This window comes from Chelmon rostratus, chromosome 8 (genome assembly GCF_017976325.1).
Source record: "Chelmon rostratus isolate fCheRos1 chromosome 8, fCheRos1.pri, whole genome shotgun sequence".
In the NCBI taxonomy this organism is placed as follows: domain Eukaryota; kingdom Metazoa; phylum Chordata; class Actinopteri; order Chaetodontiformes; family Chaetodontidae; genus Chelmon; species Chelmon rostratus.
The window spans coordinates 11780094-11800257 of record NC_055665.1 but is presented as its reverse complement, the minus strand read 5'-3'; the positions used below and the strand labels follow the sequence as shown (position 1 = coordinate 11800257).

Below are 20164 nucleotides of genomic sequence, written 5' to 3'. Positions count from 1 at the left end.
GACAGTTAAATTACCATTAACATAATTTCAAGCCACACAAGGGTTTCTCCACGTTGACCTGCACCCACAACGCACATCTTCACTTGATTGTTTAAGCTGATGAATGGGTGAATACAGTCTGTGAAGGTGCATGAAGCGTGAGAACTGCTGTCATGCGTTCATATACGTACAGATACATTTACAGTTTACAGTTGTGAGGCAAGTTATACATATATCTGTGTAACACTATCATAACCTATACAACTTTGCAAAATCACTTTCTGCTCCCATAACATTCAAAATGATGTGGTTTTACTATTATTGGACAGCACGTCTGCCGTGATGAGACAGAGCATGTCTGCATTTATAGCGGTGCACAAATAGGTCCACATTTTAGCTGTACTTCATTTGTTCTTCAGCAGGAAATAGGCATGACACTTACATTCTTATCTGTGACTCTGACCAACAGGAGACTCACAAGGCATGCTCACTTTTTTGCAATACTTATTATTATTTAATGGTGATTTTTTTTACAAAACACATATTGATCGGACAAAATCGAACTGCAAACACAAGTGCATTATTTGTATAGTTATTTTGAACATGAACAACATTCTTCATATATGTGAATTACAGGAAACAGAATAATAATGCTTATGTAATATATACATGTAGCCCTGGTTAAAAGCCATTTAGACATTAAAACATAATAATAGTTTGCATGCCATGTTCATAATAGGGTTAAAAATATACATGGTTAAAAAAGTTCATATGGACGGATAAAATGTAAGGAAACATTGAAGTTGTAACCTGTACGGTTAAAAAGTTTCTGTAGTTACATAAATGAGCATAGTTGGTTTGACATGTATTTGAGCCGGCACGTGAAATCAGAGAAGACAATCTTACTTGGCTGGCAGCCTATCGTGTTAGCCCTGCTTTTCTTTATTGTGATTGAACGTCATGAATGGTAACAGCCCACCCATTTTCATTCTCAGGTAGAGGGGTGGGTGGGGCTTAGCGGTAAGCTGCGTGTACCTGGGCTGTAGATAGAAACTAACTATCAACGTTGAGTGAACATCTGGCCAAGAACAATAACGTCTGTAAATTAATGTTTGACGACCAGTCATTATCAGGTTTTGGACTGTTGTGACCTGCAAGGAGGTAAATAAGACTGTGTGTGTTGTTTTGATGAACTGTGTGTAGTGAACAACGATATACCTGTTGCTAATCGGGAGTATCCTTTAGCATACCAGTCATTAGCTTTGCATGTGAGGCATATTGGTTAAGACGAGCTTTTTCTGTTTCTTTTTTTTACATCTTTTTTATTTTGTATTTTATTTTTACAGTAATTCATAAATACAGGTAATAGCGCCATTATATTAAAAAAAAAACGTACCCAGGCCCCTCCCAAAGTATAACTACACATATCAGAGTCACATCAAATCATACCAATACATGGGGTGGCTGTTACATACAGAATACAGCATATCAGTATTTTTTACAACCTTCTTGACCCCCGTCAGCTAGACGATAGGGACTGCTGTTCCTCCTGTGAATCCAGTGTTACATGTTGGCGTATATTCCATCATCCCAGTCAGTCTGTATAAGAAAACAAGATTAACTCATTCTGTTCTTTCATGCATGGAAAAAAATGGGCGAAAGCAGGAAATTCAACATACCTCCATGTTGCCGTATACAGGACCATTGGCATAAACGCTAGGGCAATGTACATCATCATAGGTCTTCTGTTTTCTGAGGACAGGATGCAGAAAACAGATCAAATTATTCACAGAAACACACATGAGGCTATGCAGCGTTAGCTTCCTTGTGTCATGTTTTACATCATGAGGAAGCTTTTGTTTAAAGTGAAGTGAAAAACTAAAACCTTGTTGTTGAGGCATACTGGGGGAGGTCCACATCTTTGCCTGCCCTCACGGTGCTCATGTGAGATGTTGGTGCAACTCCAGAACTTCCCCTACTGGCAGAACAATGGTTTTTAATTTAGGACCCACACCACTGAGACCCAACAACACAAGCTGCAACACTGAATGCTATCATAACCTATACAACTTTGCAAAACCACTTTCTGCTCCCATAGCGTTCAAAATGATGTGGTTTTACTATTATTGGACACATTTCCACTCTGTATTAAAAAACACTTCCACATGCATAACTTATATGTGATTATTTATTTCTGGTATATGCTTGCAGCTGTATTTAATATTTGAAAGATGACACATTTAAAATATCTTAAAGCACTCAAATTTGAATGCTATAGTGAAGGAATACATTTCTATGCTTTCAATGACAGGAAATATTTTCTATACCAACTTACCATTTTTTAACAGCTCCCACTGCTATTAAAGGTATCAGCAAAATCACGCCTGCTCCAATGGCGATGATAATATAAAGACTCTGAATTTTGCCTGTCCAAACAGAAAACATGTGGCAATTTTTTTTACATATACAATTCATGCTAAGAGTGTTTGTGCACATGTCATGCATTCTTTAAATTTAAAAAACTTCCTTACTGTTAATGGGTAAAAACAGTGTGAGGTTGGCATTGCCCTGCGTGTTGTTAGCCAGACAGAGGACAGACTCATAAGATCCCAACTCTGCCTGCAGAGTCCCGATGGTTACAGCTCCATGTTTCTCTACCTTGGTGCTCGGCAGGACTTTGTCAGAAAGCACAAAGTGGACCGTGCTGGGAGGCCTGGACTCTGCAATGCACACACACTTTACCAGATTTGCGTTTGAGGAGCAGGAGGACGAGGTCTTAATCTCAGGGCCATCTGTAAGAACATAAATGTAGTTATGAGTCTGCCAAACTTTTATTATATACATGCATTTAAATAAAGATTCTCTCCTTTATCATGACATTTCTTAGATTGTTTACTTACATAACACATTGAGCCGCACAGGGCTTGATTTGCCTCGTCCTACTATGTTAATGGCAGTACAGTACAGGGCTCCTGTGTGGTGTCTGGAGACATTTGGCAGCATGAAGACATTTCCCTGATACAGCCGAGCACCAGTTTCATTATGCCACTCGTAGATGCTGGCACGAGGGTGAGCATCGCTCGAGCAATTCAGACGCACAGCTTCTCCCTCCTTTACATCTGACTCGTACTCAACCTCCACGTTCACCGGGGCGTCTGCATGGGAACAATTCATAATGCCACAGGGGTCTTTACAGACACATGTTCACATTTTTGACAAAGTAATGTAAAAACCAGGATGATCTGTATCTGAGTCTGCAGCCATGTTAGCAGCTCTGTAAGGCTGCATTTAGGCACAACGGTGCATTGAGCTATTAAATAATACCAATAGCATGGCAACATGCTCTGAATGACAATGGTAATATGCTGATGTTCAGCAGGTATAACATTTACCATGTTCACCATTTTAGTTTAGTTTGTTTGCTAATTAGCACTAACGACAAAGAACAACCAAGGCTGATGATATAGACATTAGTTTTGCAGGTTTTGGTCATAAATCAAAGTATTGGATTATCAGACCAGATGATTGCACTAAAGGAAAAGTCGGGGCCCACCAAAGTTACTACAATTCCTCCTGACGGAGACGTGAACGTCTGCAGTCAATCCAGTCCTTATGCTGAGATATTTGACTCAAAACCACAAGATGAAAATTCAGGCATCAACAAAGTCAGTAGAAAATATCTTGTAAATCCATCCAATAGGCAGTCAGACCTTCCTTCCTGCAGCCAGCTCATCTAGTATAAATGACAGCAAAGGACAGCATAATCCTTTTTTTCCAATGCAGATGAATACACGGTGACTGGAAATCCTCTGACTGTGACTAAACCTGATTCAAGAAGCTTCGAAAACTACGGTATTTGAATGCATATGTCATGGGTAAATAAACCCACTAAATCCATCAAATAATCACCCAAAAACTTGGCCCTAAGTGTGGTTTAGTGTCAAATTTAATCTTCATTGTCTTTATTGGTCCTTTCTTGATATCAGTAGGTATGACGAACATACTCAGTTACAGTGTTTGAAGTATCAGCTTGTATTACCACCGCTACCATATACACTTACATTTCACTTTGAGGACCTTGGCTGTGTTGTGGTGCTGCCCTCCCCTGTATGTAACATTGCATTGCAAAGGCTTGTTGTGATCAGCGCTGGTCGGGTGGAAGGTCAGAGTAGACGTCGCTTTCCACTGGCCATCTTCAAGCCGCTGAGATTGGAAACGTACGTCTCCAGAGTGACTCCAGGTGAAGACAGGAGGCGAGGCGGGGCAGGAGTGAGATACAGAGCAGGACGCAGACACAGTTTGACTCACCACTACCTCCTCTTTCACAGACAAACTGATGGGATTTAGTTTGCCTGTAACAACAAGATTTCATGACCGGAAATGATGATAGGAAATAGCAGAAATCATAAGGTCACTACATTACAGCTTTGAAAGAATTTTGCTATCACTTCTAGTTGAGTTTAGTAAATAAAAGAAAGATGTTTCCTGTTTTATTCAGGTGTTATTGCTGTCATGTGCTGGTGAGATGTTGATGTGTTATCTTTGACATGTTCAGTCCTGGTTAAAAATATATGAGAATGCTAGAACGGTAACTTCACTTTGGTACAACTCAGCCAACTTTGTTTCCACAAAGGCAGTTCAACTCTAATCATAGTCAGAACACAAATTTAAAGGTTTGTGTTCTGCTGCACAAGGTTTAACATAAAGGAACTGGTGAAAATGTGTCTGTCTACAGAAACGAAACTGTTATATTTTATGCCATTTAAAGTGGAGAACACCAGTTATAGTCGCAGAAAAAAAGGAACTAGAAGTAGCTGTTGACAATAGTTTGAGCTGAAATGTTCCCTGTTAGCACTCAGTTTATTGTCAGAGGACTTTACCTGAGGCTATAGCTACAAATTCAGCTTTCAAAGTTAAAACAACTGAAATAAACCATAAAGGTTAACACTGCTGTTCAGTTACAATGCGTCTCTTTACCATTTCTTTTGAGGCACAAATATACTGAAATGTAATGAGATTTCTGAAGCAGAAGAAATAAGCACTGTTAAAGGTGTTGGTTGAAAATATTACTTACTCATCATTGCAATGGAGACTTTGTTCTGTAGGTAAGAAAACTTTTCATAGTCTGCTATTTCAATCCTGAAACAAAAAGGCCCCTGGTCACTTTCCTGCAGGGGATCGATCTTCAGTGAACAGCCTTTCTGTCCAGCGTCTCCCAGCAGCTCTGTCCGATTCCGATACTGCTGCAACACTTTAGACTGAACTGGGTGATAAATGAGCTGACGTGTCTCGTCGATCCACATCCCAGTGAATCCAGTGACCTTCTTCCCTGGAGTGGGGTAGTTGAATGAGCAGGGGATCACCACACAGGATCCAGGGAGACCTTTAACTGAGGATGGCACCGTAATGGTCCACAATGACGTTTCAGTTTGAGTAACTGTAATCAAAGGAAGGAGGAAAATTAGATTCAAATGACACAGTGAAAGCAGAGAAACACACAGCGAGAAGGAGGGTCTACTTGCACAATATAAATGAGAAATTCAACTGAAAATTAATCCTTAGCCTAGACATAAAGATAGCAACACAACAAAAAGACAAAAAGCTGTGTGATTGTGAATGTGACATACCTTTGAAACAAAGGCACACAAAAACCAGAGTCCGTATGCAGGAGTCCATCTCGTCCTCTCAGGATCAGATCTGCAAATAAAGTGATGTTTATTTTCAGGCTTGTGCTGTGTCACTGTCATTTCCCCCTGGTGTGAAATGACTTGTCCAGTTTCCATTCCACTTTTAATCCACCGCTCGTCCACTGTGGCGCACACGAAATCTGACTTTTTGGTCTCATCAAACTTAAATTAGGCAGGAATTCGTATTAATCATCATTAATGATATTTTTTTTATTCCTTATTTTAGCCATGTCTTGTGCTCTGACCGATGCCGTGTATTTTTACTGTCATAAACACGGACACACACAAAAGGAAAGAGAAAAAGTGCAATTAGCTTTTAGAATTTTTTTTTTCAGTTTGTTTTAAGCTTGATTTCTGCGTCCCTTGGCTTCATTGAAACACGTGCCATCCAGCTGCTCTTACTTCCCTCTTTGGCCATTTAGATATTTGATATATTTCAGTATTCACGACTTCTCCAATTCTATTTTCAGATGTTGAGCGCTTCATGAAATCTGGATTCCTTGACCTCATTGCCACTGAACAACAACTCCCAAATACATTTCATCATGTGGATAGAGGTAAAAAAATAAAAAAAACCTCACTCATTCTCATCACTCACCCCATATAAAGCACTGTAGCCCCACTGACTTGTTGTAGGTACTTTTAGTAATGTTAATGGGCCATTTGTTAGAACGAGCCCACTCACAGTTCAATAGGTGAGGTTACTTTTACTGATGATTGAAACAATATCACTTTTTGAGATTGCTTGATGATTAAATATTAATGATATTAAAGATTAATGATGAAATATTTTTGCATTTGCTAACATATTCTAGTGTATTACTTGCACTGTCGCTGTGGGTGAATGTGTTTGGTCTTTCACCTAAAGAAAGGCAACAGGAAACAGCAGTGGCCAAGACTAACGTGTGTACATCAACTGTGAGAACTAGATCATTTCTTGCACTAGAAATAAAACAAGAGGCCACAACAGCATCATCTGAAAAGTTGAATGTATTTGCATAACACACTTGCTTACATGTTAATCACAAACTGTATTTTTTGACATGTAAATTCACAGAAAAGTCCACAGAAGTTGCAAACGGTCCACTTTTAGTATTTACTTTGGTCAACTGTTCATGCAGATACATTTATCACAGCATTGAGAAGTTCAGTTAATGAGGAGGAAGCACATTTCTTTAAGATATTCAGGTCATTTTCCACGTAGACGATGCCATTTACTGTACCTCAAACTGTGTGCGTCACAAGTGCAGAGACGTGAAGACAGAATTTCCTTTGCTCACTTGATGTCTGCAGCCGATGAAGTCATGTAACGAGAGGTCTCGTGTGTGATTTCTGCTCGCGTTGTTGATATCTGAACCCCGTTTTTTATATATGTGCTTGACTGGATCCCATCCAATACAAAAAAAAAGGGAAAACTTCAGTTTCCGTTTCACCAAAAAAGAGACTGATCACATCTTAAATTTTCACTGAGGCCTCACTTCCTGTTTCTGAGTTCACACCTAAAGTCTTGTGGTGAGAGAATTGTCATCATAGAGACCCTTTATGCTGCAGGGGCGCCACATTGGCTGTGTGTCGTCACCCCTTCAACTGTCGCAACTGAGAGGATCTTCTGGCTGAGTTGTTGCGTTGATTTAATGGTCCACAGTGAATTCAGTCATTCACGGGCCCTGATCTCCAATAAAAGTAGGGTTCAGCACTTCACCCCTGTTTGGATTAAAACTGCCGCTCTCTTGGGCGGCCAGGTCAACGTAACGGATGCTGCGGATGAGATGGATCTTTCTCAAAGATAAACTTTGCTTTCCTTTAACTCCCCAGATATCCTCTTCGCACTGTGTCAAGAAATCCTCCAGCTTGACTTTGTCCTCTTTCTGGCGGCCCCAGGACAGCTTCCTGGGAGTGGGAGTGATGAAGCCAGTGGATGCCGAGTTACCCATTGCAGGAAAGGTGCTTGAATGTGAAGTCTGCGAATCTGTGAATTAAAAAAAAAAAAAACAGAAAAATGTAGCAAAGAAATACCTGTTAATATTTACACATTAACTAAGTGCATAAACTGTAGAATCCACGCAAATATCTTTTTTCTAACCTTGGTTGCTAACACTGGTCACAGCTGTGTCCCTTGTCAGCTGGTGTATCTTCTGAAGTAACAGCGCTGAATGAGAGGTGCTCAGGCTCATCCATTTTAAAGACAGTCCTGCAGGACACATTCAAGACTTGGCCCTATCTGCCATCAAAGGAACAATTAATTGTGTCCTGCTCTGGATGAGATTAGACAGAGCAGTAACAATGCAAGTTCATCACTGCTGATTAATGAAGCTCACAATCAGTTTGTATTCAACAGACAGTTAATCAATCACCGGAAAATCCCTTCAATCACAAACAGGCAATCAAAGAATTCTTGCCAATCACTATTTTAAAAATGGAAATTGAATGTAATTACTGTAAGACGTCTTTATTTCATCAGTGTTTGATCTGTAATTTCTGTGTTGTTGGTGAACAAGTATAAGATTAAGAATAAGTTTTCCAACCAAGTAACTGAGTTATGCTTCATTTATATAGCACCTCATTAAACGGGTTACAAAGTGAGTAACATCAACATCAGAGCACATACAAGAGAGAAACATTCAAAGATCCAAACAAATGAAACACACACTGTTAAAAGTAACCTATATAATTTACCCAATAAAATTGAGGTAATAATTTTCATCCACTTTTTTGGATAGATTTACTTCCATATCTTGAGCATGAAATAACTGAAAAAGCTATGAAATACTTAAATTTATCTCACATGTATATATTCAACAGCTACTTATTCAATACAATTGAGTAAAATTCTCTTAATTTGCCTGTAAGTGATACCTGATAAATTAATTAGTAACCATTACTTACTCAGATAAGGTTTAAGATTTACCGTCCCAAAAAGACTTTCAGATGGTTATCTCAATGTTTTTTATGCATAAAATCATAACAAATAAAGAGTAAAGTGCAATACAACAGTTTCTCACAACATTTCACATAATGAACCTGTTTTATAACGGATTTGGTTGAAGTTTATTTTTAGATCATTATATTATATCATTATATCATTATATGAAACAATATAAAATTGTCAATTATGTAAAATTCTGGACTAATAAATAAATAAAATACAACTCGGGGGAGGATGTGTTGTAGTGAAGGGTAAAATGTGACAGCTTGGGGCCACAGCAGCACTGAGACGACCATCAGCCACCAAGAAGTATGATGACGTCCAGCTGAACTGGGCATGGCTGAAGTCACCTGGGGACGGATCTGGTAGAGCAATAGGGAGACAGAGAGGGGAGAGGAGGATCAGGAACATTTTTTTATGCACAAGGATCTCATATTCTACAGCACATTTGTCAAACTGATTCCATAAAGGGCCGTGTGGCTGCAGGTTTTAGTTCCAACCAAGGAGGAGCACAGCAGGCCAACCAATCAACATCAAGGAATCACTTAGTTAGCAGCTGAAGACTGAGATCAGCTGATTAATTGATTCCAGCCTGGTGTGCGCCTTCTTGGTTGGAATGAAAACCTGCAGCCACACGGCCCTTTATGGAATCAGTTTGACATGCCTGTTCTACAGCAAGTGGTTTGACTATCTCTCTTCCTTGACCATGCCAATAAATCCATACCAAATAAAAAAAAATTACATTCTCTTGAAATGAATCAGTTTCTCCTTGAATTAATTTTATGAATGAAACACAATTGTCATGACCCGTGCCATGCACGCTGGTTTTTTGTTAAGTTTCCCCTTTTGTGTTGTCTTTGTCTGGTTTTTGTCACATCCTGTTTTATTTTGAAGGTTTAGGTTAAGTGTCTTTGGGTTACTTTACTTCCTGTGTTTTCCGTCCCTGTGATTGTCTGATTGTTTCCACCTGTGTGTCATTAGTGATCCCTCCTTGTGTATATAAGTCCGTGTCTTCCCCCCGTCTTTGTCAGGTCGTTGTCTGTGCTTCCTTGTAGTCTTTGTTCATGTCTGTGCTGTGATTTTTGTGATTGTCTCCTTGGTTTGTCTTTGTCTCTTATTTGCCACAGTTCCAGTAAGTTTGTTTCTTGTCTTGTTCTTCTTCCTGTTTATGCCTTGTTTTATGTTATTGGTTCACCGTCCTTTGTGTTGTCTGTGTTTCCCTTGTTAGTTTGAGTTCCCATGCCATAGTCCTTTCATGAGTGTTCTTTGTTTGTAACTTTAAAAACCTAGTTTCTGTTTTCTTTTCCTAGTATAACTTGTAACTTTGCTGATTTATTCTCTTTGTTAAATACTGAATTTCTGTTTGATTACTTTTATTTAGATTCTGGTTCCTCCGTTTGCTGGGAGTGTATTTTGAGTTAGTTTTTCTTATCTAGTTCTTTCAGTTGGTCAGTTCTGTTTTCATAGCTCTTTGTGTTTTCTGCCTTTGGGAGTGTTTTTGGTTTTCTAATTTTAGTCTTGCCATGTTTCGTATTGTCTTAATCGTGCCATGTTTTATGTAACGCCAGTTGCTAGGGTCGTCTGTGCCTAAAGTTCGGTCACGTTCTGTTAGTTTCAAGTGCAGTCTTTGTCTCACCCATGCCCCATTGTGTTGTGTGTAGTGTTTGCTCAATGTTTCCAGGTGTTGCCCTCATTTTATGTGTAATCCTCTTTACCCTAGTTTGTGTTTATGGTTTCCCTTGGTTTTCTTTTGATAAATTTAATTTATATCTACGCCCTTGTGTCTGCGTCTGGGTTCTACCCATAGCTCCCTTAGTTTCCCCTTATAACCCCGTCCTTCCTGACAATAAATTGAATTACAACTAACCTGTGTGATGTGCCTGCCTTTCCCTCTGTAAGGCCACATCTGACTATCTGCATACTGTTTGCACCTACCTAGACCTCTCCTGACTTAATTTGTAGAAGCTCCTTTATTGGTGCTGACACAATGGGACAAGGACAGGTCTGCTCGTGTCATCTGGTCACAGAGGCTTTGGAGAGGCAGCTCTGAATCTGCAGCCAGCCTCTTGGAGAGAATGTGGGCCTGGAGAGAGGGGATGTAGTCATAAGCTTTGACAGCGTAGACACTTCAGCACTTTGTATTCTTTTTGAAAAGACCAGTTCCCTTCTATTAATCAAATTATACATGACAAAAAGAATTTAAAGATTTAGCCTACAGTGGTTTGTTTACCTCAAACTTACATCACCTTGCTGTCAGCTAGTGGACATGGGCTGAGTATCTGCTTGAGGATAATGAGTTCTGTAAGTCAATGCAGTTAGCTAGCTAGAACATTCTTTAAAATACTCCTGTTGCACAAAAGTAGGATTAAGACATCCAGGATAAGTTATTGAGCCTGGCTCAACCAATCCAAAACAGAGTTCAGGCTTAATTGGTTGCACAAACACCTGGCCAGGATAAGTAGACATGGATTTATCAAGCCAGGTGAAACCAATCCTGGATAAGTTGCATCACACAGCTCCTCAAATAGGGCCCGCAATCAATCACAGATTCACTAATTCACCATGGCATCTTGTGCAGCATACTTCTCCCCGTTGGAGCAGGAGATAATTATGGATGCATATGAAGAGGTGAAAGACCAAAGTAAAAAAAAAGGAAACACCGCCACTGCCATAAAACAACAAGAGAAAGCGTGGCTAAGTATTGCAGATTGCCTGAATGTGTAAGTATTGCACAAACACACACTCAATACTCCACTGAAACCATCACAATTACAATCCAAATAGTTTATTAACCCATAAGAACCTGGACCCATTTCTGCTTTTAGGAAAATTATGGGGGACATAAGACAGAGTAAATAGACCACAAGGAACACATTTCTGACATTTTTTTCAAAACACCACCCCCTACTGTCCAAGATCTCAAATGATGTGTCACATTGGGCGTTGAGAACTCGGATAATGTCATGTTTTAGGTTCTTATGGGTTAACATCCCCAAAAAAATTCTGATTATATTCATTTGGCCTATTGTACTGTGTGTACAGGCCTGACATTTGTCTGTTCATTTGTTAAGTATGGATTTGTCCTGCATTTATTCCAGTGTGCAGACACGCAGGGTGTTTTATATACAGACTTTGAGAATGTGTATTTATTCTTGTGACGAATAATATGCTTTGATTCTGTGCCTTTTATCTTGTAGAGCACTGTGTGACTTCACTTTTGAAAAGAACTGATGGATTACTTGCTTTGATTTCTTCTATTCAATAAAGGAACATCAAGTCATGTTACTGTATGATGTGCATTTTGATATTGATTCCTTTTTTTTCAAACATGTAATGAAAAAGACAAAGCAAACAGACAAAAAGTGATAATAAAAATAAAGAAGAAAAAAAAGTCACCCTCTTCAATTCATGTTGATCTCAGATTACATGAGCGAAAGGGAGTAGGAAGAAGTGTAAACTTATTAAACCCTACCCCTTAAGTACTGTTACATTTTTATCAAAAAACTCATGACTGAAACATCCGGATTCATCCTCAACCTAAACATGATCCATATATTCAGCAATTACCGATAAATAACGTGCACAGTATGCAGACATTGACAGTTACATTATGTATAGAAGAAAGTGTTGTGATTCACAACACACACCCAAATACCTATTAGTCATTACTATATCACGCTCTTTATACCTTTTTTTAAACTGAATTATGTTAGACATTTGTTTTATCTGAATCCCTTATTCTGGTTTTGTGCAACAGGCCCCTGGCCTTTTATTTCAGTAGTCTATAACACCTGGAAGCTGCTGAACAAACAGAACCCAATCCCTAAACATACAAAAGCCAGCACTCAGCAGACTCAGTTGGTCTAATGGGAGGGGGGAGAAGAAGCTCCTTATTGTTCACAAACAAACATGCCCATTGGATTTCTTTTAGGCAGAAATTGTTATGGGGGATATCCCCTGTATGTTTTTGTGTAGCATGATTCTGACGACAGCTGAACACCAAGAAGCAGGTGTTGGAAAAGATTTGCTGGATGAGCTGAACAGTTCAGGGAATCAAACTGTCAGGCTAAAATGTTGATTTTTTTTTTTTTTTGTGTGTGTGTGTGTGTCACATCCAGTTATGATTTGAGTGTCTTGTTTCTACTCAGTCATAGAAGTGTGCATTGAGCTTGGACTGCTACTTTTGTGCCTGACTTCCACCCAGGCAGAAAGAGCTGAGCCACAGGCGCCTCAAACTGTTCATGGACACCCACGCCCAACACAGACTTTTGATATGTTTATGTCTGTGTATTTGACATCACATTTTTATATTCGTTTCACAAACTGCAACTGAAATATGCTCATCGTGCTGTTGGTAACTGAGTGGTAAAGATAATAAGCTTTTGTGAAATAGGCTTTTTTCCACAATAGACACTTGTGCTTCTCCTCCTCTGACATCTTGACCTTATTATTGATATTGAAATCCTAGTATTACGATCCATCAAGATCCAGATTTGTAGAAATATACACTGTTAAGATCTTAAAATAAGAGCCAGTCTGCAAAATGTATGTGTGTGTGCTCCTTAAGCCTAAATCACACACTGCTCACGCACTTAACCTCCAGTTTCAACATCACAAAATCTGTACTGTAATTTGTCTGCGGTCTCCTGTTTTGACTAACTTAGGCCTCACCTCTTGAGCTTCCGAATTTAAAGCTTGTTTAGAAAGAAAATCAATAATTTTATCATTTGAACATGTCTCCAAATTAAAATGGAATGTTTTTGCTGACTGAAAGAGAAATTCTTCCGGACAAATCTCATATGTGGTGCAGTTACAGTTACAGAATTTACTTTTTTTTGCTTCATCGGAACCAAGCTGAAAAAGTGACTGTTACGGAAATGTAATGATTTCCACTTAACGATGTACAAACAACAGCACTTCTGCACTTCCACCACAAGCTTTAACTTGAGCTACAGATTTTAGGGAGAACCAGTTAATTTTTCAAACTTTCCATCACAGAATTCAGTTTGTTTTCAATCCCACCCTTCAATGTCTTCAGCTGCTTTTAAACAGCGTTGAGGTGCCACCACTGAGAGTGGCTAGTTTGTAAAAAACAATCCTTCGTCAAAAAAAGGTTTCTCTGACATGAACCGATCACGCAATGATGAAGCGATCACAACAAACTGAGCAGGAGCCAATATTTAATATAAAAAGAAATACTGCTTACATTCCTGATACATCTGTTCAGACAACAGGAAGCTTTCTGGTGAAATCTGAGTTTAGCATGTAAAAAGTATGTTTTCTTCTCAAAAACTAAAGCTGTGTGCTGACAAAGCAAATCAAGGTAAATATGAAGCCACTTCAGTACTGACATCTGAATCAGATCACAGTACATGATGTTGCTTTTCAGGAAACAATGGGCTTATCTTGCCCACATTTGATTGTACAGACAAAGAGATGTCATTCTTCTGAAGCCGTATGTGAATAACATGAAAGCAGGATTCTCAAACAAGCAGATCCAACCCTCCAGCAAATGATTTGCCCCTTGACTTAATTTCAGTAAAATACATTGTACTGTTATAGTGAAGCTTTAAAAACACATATAGCATTCGGAGCTTTGAGACTTTGGTGTCCCCATCAAAACAGGCACTGTGGCAGGCAGCAGCGGACGGCAGACTTCTTCGGGTCTTGTTTGATCATCTGAAAGAAAAGAAAAATACATGTTTGATCCAGTTTGTTCATTTATGCTGCATTTATCTAGAATATATGAAGTTCAAGTCAAACCTGTCAAAATTATGTTTTCATTAGTATCTAATTGCCTGAAAATAAGAATCATGTTTTCGTTACCTTGGAATGAGCTCTTTATACAGTACCTACAGAGGCAGACCACCATACAGTGGCCAAGAATAGACAAACAAAACCCTGGTACCATTTCTGGGGGTAGTCTCACGTATTTCAACAAAGTTCTTTTTTCACTTCTCACCTTCAGGTTCTGCCCCTGATTAGACCACAGAAAAAGGAGAACAGAAAACAAGATATCATTTTATATAGAAATATGAACGCAGATACTATCAAAAGCAGAGATAAAAATAAACATGGTACTCCTTCAGAGATATGTAAAATGACTGTGCGACCAATGATGCATTGGTGCGTGAAAGTACAGCTGAAACAGGGCAGGACATATAAAATAAAATAATAATAAAATATTAATAATAATACAATTATAATATCTATAAAACCCTTAAAAGACCTGTTGTCTCCAATCAGAATGGCCGTCAGTCATTTCAGAAATGTAATCCTCAACAACCTCCCTTTAGTCTCAGAGATTCCAGACATTTTTGGGTCAAAATGTACATAGATAGTATCTAATGTTCCCCAACTCCACAAAATCACTTTTTTTTCTTACCTGCGGGACAGTCTGGAAAGCCGGTTCCACACACTAAATGTGACCAATGAATGAATAAATACATGAATTACATTCTCATGACACTGAAAGAATTGAAAATGCATATCAGTGTAGGACTACAAACTGAATTTGACCTAAAATATATTTTCATTTACCTCCCTTCTTGACGTTGGAGCTCTGCAATGCGGTTCCTTGAGCAGACAAAAAAAATATATAATTTTTTTTTTTTTTAAGAGCACAGAACCAACTTAAAGATGAGACAAGATGAGGGGATATACAGCCCTTCTTTGTTAATGTTCTGGGGAATGTAAGTCTGTGATGAACTCACTTGTACTTTTTCACCATGAAAATGCAGATGAGTGTAAAGATCACGAAGGTACCAATCCCCACAGCCGCGGGAATGATGATGTGTTTATAGTTTTCTACACCTAAAACAGACAGATTTTATATGCAGCAGCCGTTTTTCTTTATATTGCATGAATATATCCAGTGTGTAAACTTCATTATAAAGGAGTGAAAAGATCTCACGTTTTACATGGAGCTTCAGTGTGGTGGAGGACGTCTTCCGTCCATTAAAATGCGCCGTGCAGGTGATCTCACTGTGGTCATCCGTCTCCCCAGGAATGAACGTCAGGATTGACTGTAAATCCCAGTAGCCAGTATGGATTTCTCTGTGGACCTCAGTGACATCACCTGCGGTGCCCCTACTCCATGTGAGTTTAGGCCGATGGGAGGGGCAGGTATGGGTCACTGAGCAAATGAGAGTGTGGGGATGATCTTGAAGTGCTTCTTTTGGGTTAATCACTGTAGGTTTTGGGGGGTCAGCTATAATGAAAAAAAGACAGAGATAAAGTAAGAGGCTATGGTTGCAACATAAAGTTGATACTGATTAATGAAATGTTGGGAAGTTGATGACATACGCAGCATTGTCAACTCGAAACAACTTTCAACAAAGGAGAACATGTCCTTGGTGGGTTGGTCAGCCTCTGTTCGTGCTAATTCAATCCGGAAACAGAAAGGGCCATTGTCATGATCTTTAATATCAGTGATTTCTAGGGTGCAGTTGTTCTGACCCAGATATCCCAACATCCGAGTGCGACCTCGAAAGTTGTCCAGAACTTTTGTGTTGTCATAGTAATAGATGCGTTCATCCCATTTTTTAAAACGATGCCAGATCCCTCTGAGCCTGGAGGAGGGCAGATTTTCTTTAGGATGGCTGAATGAACAGGGAACCACAACACAGGATGAAACCAGGGCCTCCAGGTTTTGTACAACAGTGGCCTTCCACTCTTCACTCAACGCAGGGCTGCTCAGAGCTGAAAGACAATCATGGCAGTGTCAAAGAAAGAAATGACTTCTAGGAGTCTCCTCCATGGATTTTTTCATTAAGTAGGGTGTATGTAAGAATGAGATTGGAAACAAAGAGGTGACTCGTTGTGTACCTGCCACAAGGAGACACAGCATCACCATCTTTGTTTCTTCGTCCATACTTCTCTGAGGTTTTGTTGGTGAAACACACTGTGGGATGTTTAAATGAAACAACATTAAAACAGTTGTGAAAGTGGAAATTCTTCGAACAACACTAATCTTCACATCCAAGAACCATCTTTTATACATACATACATCAGATGCTGGCATTGTTTATGTCCACATACAGAATAAACAGATCTGAAACAACATGTAGCCCTAATATGGCTCTAATATGATGAAATAAAATCTAAAACCACACGACCAAACGACTAAATAATTGAAATAAGTAATCAATATATATACATCTGTTAAAAGTTGTTCTTAAAAAGTCGGTTTAAAATGCACAAGTCATTTGCATAAATAGGGAATAATTACCATGCCAAAAGCATTGTGTTTTACGGAAAGGGTTAAATCACATGTTCCCCAACCAGCCAATCAGAGAATTCCGTGAATGTGATGTGACAGTTTGAGATCGAGTCAAGTCAAAAATTAATCCCATTATCATCCAGCGGGTAAGAGGTGAAAATGACCTTGCAAATGAAGTCATGTTAAATCTTGAGGATGTTGAATAGTTGCTGATTACTATATTACTACGTTAAACCTTAAAAGTGTGACTGGACAAAAGTTGCTGATCTGTGAAGTGAGATGCTGTAGAGCAGGCGTGTCCAAACTATTCCATCAAGGGCCTTGTGGCTGCAGGTTTTCATTCCAACCAAGGAGAAGCACACCAGCTGATCTCAGTCTTCAGCGGATGACTACGTGATCCCTTGATGTTGATTGGTTGGCCTGGTGATGCCGCTGGGTTGCTAATAGCCTACTAGCTTGGGCCTCGCCACTTAATTGGCCCGATTATTTAATGTTATATATATACTATATACTACAGATGGAAATGTATTGAAAGGATTATTTGAAATTTTTGTTTTTTCCATGTTATAGTAATAAGCAAAGATATATTTTTGTTGTACAACTAAACCTCTTTGAGGACATGATTTGAGCTAATTATTACAAAATGAAGTGTATTGAATAGGTAATAATTCATGGAGAATTAGAAAATGAACATGATTTGCACAGATTGTGTATGACTGCAACAAACCATTTGAATCTTGTCTGGCCTACCTACAGGTCAGGGGTTTTTTTTACCCAGGTTTTGTTTTACCCAGGTTTCTTTCCTGGTGTATTGGTGGTAACAACTGAAAAGAGTTGGAGCCATACTCCATCAGAGGCTGCATACTTCCTGTCGTTCCCTCACGGACTGTGTGGCAAGACCAAACACTGGTGCACAAAAGTTAACTGTGAGAACGGAGGGTTTTTGTTTTCCTTGTCGGCTTCATTATTTTTATTAATTATTTTCTGTTCATTGTTTCAAAATACTGTTGTGTTCTCAATTGTTTTGGTTATTTAAGAAAATTAAAAGAATTACAGAAAACTCAGCTCATTGTTGTCTGTTATTATTGATGCACTGGCTCTGACCAGCTTAGTGCCTTCTGATACTGGTCCAGCTCTTATCATTGATCGTCACTCACCTGTGCTGTTATATAACGTAACAAGGGTTACAAACACATAATACACAAGCCATCATTTAAACTGTCTCACCAAAGGTAAAAAACAATCCTGTCATATATGACTCGCCTCTTTTTTCTATGCATTCTCATGACCATTTTAACAAAACCGCACACACATTTAAGAAATAAATCTCATCATTCGGGCAAACAACGAGAAACAACAAGAAATAATAATAATAAATCCAACATCCAACCGAAAAATTAAGAATCGCCAAACTGCATGATTCATTATTTCCTTACATTAATATCAAAAATACTGGGATTATCAATGTGTCATATACAGAATATGTACTTTAACTATTTAAAAGTGAAAGTATTCATCATATGATTATATGAACTTCGTACACTCATTTTTGCTTCCTTTTCTGATTATTCGATGACAAACAAAACAAACAAACAAAACATGAAATAAACATAGAGAGAACAAATGATTCTGATTCTCGGAATCTTTTAGTCACATTTTGTATTGTAGACAATGAAATCCCCAAATTCTTTGTCACAGAGCGGTGAACCTTTCCTCATCTTTGCTTCAGAAAGACTCAGCAACACACATACACACACACACACACACACATACAACCATTATTGTTTTAGCTAGTTATATCAGAATCTTACCTGATTTTGTGACTGCTGTCCAGGAGGTTAGTTCATTACGACATGAACTGTACGGGCAACAGAGCGCACTGTAGACACTGTAGGCAAATCCACGCCAGTTCCTCTTTTGGTTTGTCTTGACTTGACCTCCACCTTAGTTGATATCTGCTTTTTTTAATGACTTTTCTGCCATATATCACAGAGAGAGATTCATTTCGGTAAAATAAACAATCTCAAACGTTATATTCATACAGCGTGGTGTTTCATTGAAAATCTGCTGGCGCGTGGAGCCAACACAACAGAATGTGTACCGGTTTTGATGTTTGATGATCTATTATAAAATTATACATGCATACATCAGATGCTGGCATTGTTTATGTCAACATACAGAATAAACACATCTGAAACAACACATAATACATTAGCCATCATTTAAACTGTCTCACCAAAAGTAAAAGTCAATCCTCTCATATACACTATCAGGCCAAAGTTTGGACGCACCTTCTCACTCAATGGTTTTTCTTTATTTTTTATTATTTTATATATTGTAGAATTATACTGAAGACATCAAAAGAAAGAAATGAAAGAATGAAAGAACACATATGGAATTATGTAGTGAACAAAAAAGGGTTTAACGAACTAGAATATATTTTATATTTTAGATTCTTCGAAGTAGCCACCTTTTGCTTTGATGACAGCTTTGCACACTCGGCACTCGCCTGAAATGGTTTTCCAACAGCCTTGAAGGAGCTCCCAGAGGTGCTGAGCACTTGTTGGCAGTTGTGCCTTTACTCTGCGGTCCTGCTCATCCTAAAGTTGGGTTTAGGTCAGGTGATCATAGAGACGCAGCACTCCATCACTCTCCTTCGTGATCAAATAGCCTGTACATAACCTGGACGTGTGTTTGGGGTCATTGTTGTTTTGAAAAACAAGTGATGGTCCAACTAAGTGGTCCAAAGGTCCAACCCTTTTTTGTTCATTACATATTTCCATATGTGTTCCTTCAGAGTTTTGATGTCTTCAGTATGAATCTACAATGTAGAAAGTAATAAAAATAAAGAAAGTGAGAAGGTGTGTCCAAACTTTGGACTGGTAGTGCATGACTTGCCTCTTTTTTCTATTCAGTCTCATGGCTATTTTAACAAAGCCGCACACACTTTGAAAAAATAAATCTCATCACTCAGACAAACAACGATGACAAATAATGGTGGAAAGCTGCATCATTCCTGAGCTCAGCCGTATATTTACTACAAACTTTAGAATGAAGTATTTAAAGAAAATATAGTGAACCAACATTCATTAGATCTGTTGTTGCTATACCATAATCAAGTATAATGTAGAATTATCAGGATCTTACCTGATGATGGAGCTGATCAGATTTGTCCTTTGGTAATAAAAACACTTCCTGAAGAATCACATGTGATATACAATACAGGCAATTGGAAAAACTGCAGGCCAAATTAGAAAACAGTGTATTTTTGTGTCCCTGCGTGGGTGAAGTGAAACCAGATGAACTAAACTAGTGGTAGAGTTAATGGAGTAGAAATTTGGGAGTGGCCTC

The 20164-nt window shown here is 38.7% G+C and overlaps 1 protein-coding gene across 1 annotated transcript; it reads right to left on the bottom strand.

Annotated features, from left to right (window-relative positions):
* Positions 1–498: 498 nt before the first annotated feature.
* On the bottom strand, positions 499–20096 carry LOC121610292. Its single transcript, XM_041942324.1, has 19 exons — positions 19961–20096; positions 18625–18789; positions 16420–16495; positions 15898–16293; positions 15506–15802; positions 15306–15405; positions 15133–15168; positions 14978–15010; positions 14562–14569; positions 8856–8954; positions 7369–7635; positions 5054–5416; positions 4041–4331; positions 2880–3134; positions 2511–2771; positions 2315–2405; positions 1865–1957; positions 1659–1731; positions 499–1578 (listed from the first exon to the last, which is right to left on the bottom strand). Exons 3-19 carry the CDS (start codon positions 16463–16465, stop codon positions 1543–1545), a joined length of 2745 nt encoding a protein of 914 aa, XP_041798258.1. The 5' UTR covers positions 16466–16495; positions 18625–18789; positions 19961–20096; the 3' UTR covers positions 499–1542.
* Between the last annotated feature and the right edge of the window lie 68 nt (positions 20097–20164).

Bases quoted from the DNA above. Each gene is read 5' to 3' on its own strand.
- LOC121610292 (XM_041942324.1), bottom strand. From the start codon at position 16,465: ATGGACGAAGAAACAAAGATGGTGATGCTGTGTCTCCTTGTGGCAG. The intron at 16,294-16,419 runs GTACACAACGAG...ATTGTCTTTCAG, and splicing joins GCTGTGTCTCCTTGTGGCAG to CTCTGAGCAGCCCTGCGTTG. The intron at 7,636-8,855 runs GTCACATTTTAC...TTTAATTCACAG, and splicing joins TGCTGCTGTGGCCCCAAGCT to ATTCGCAGACTTCACATTCA.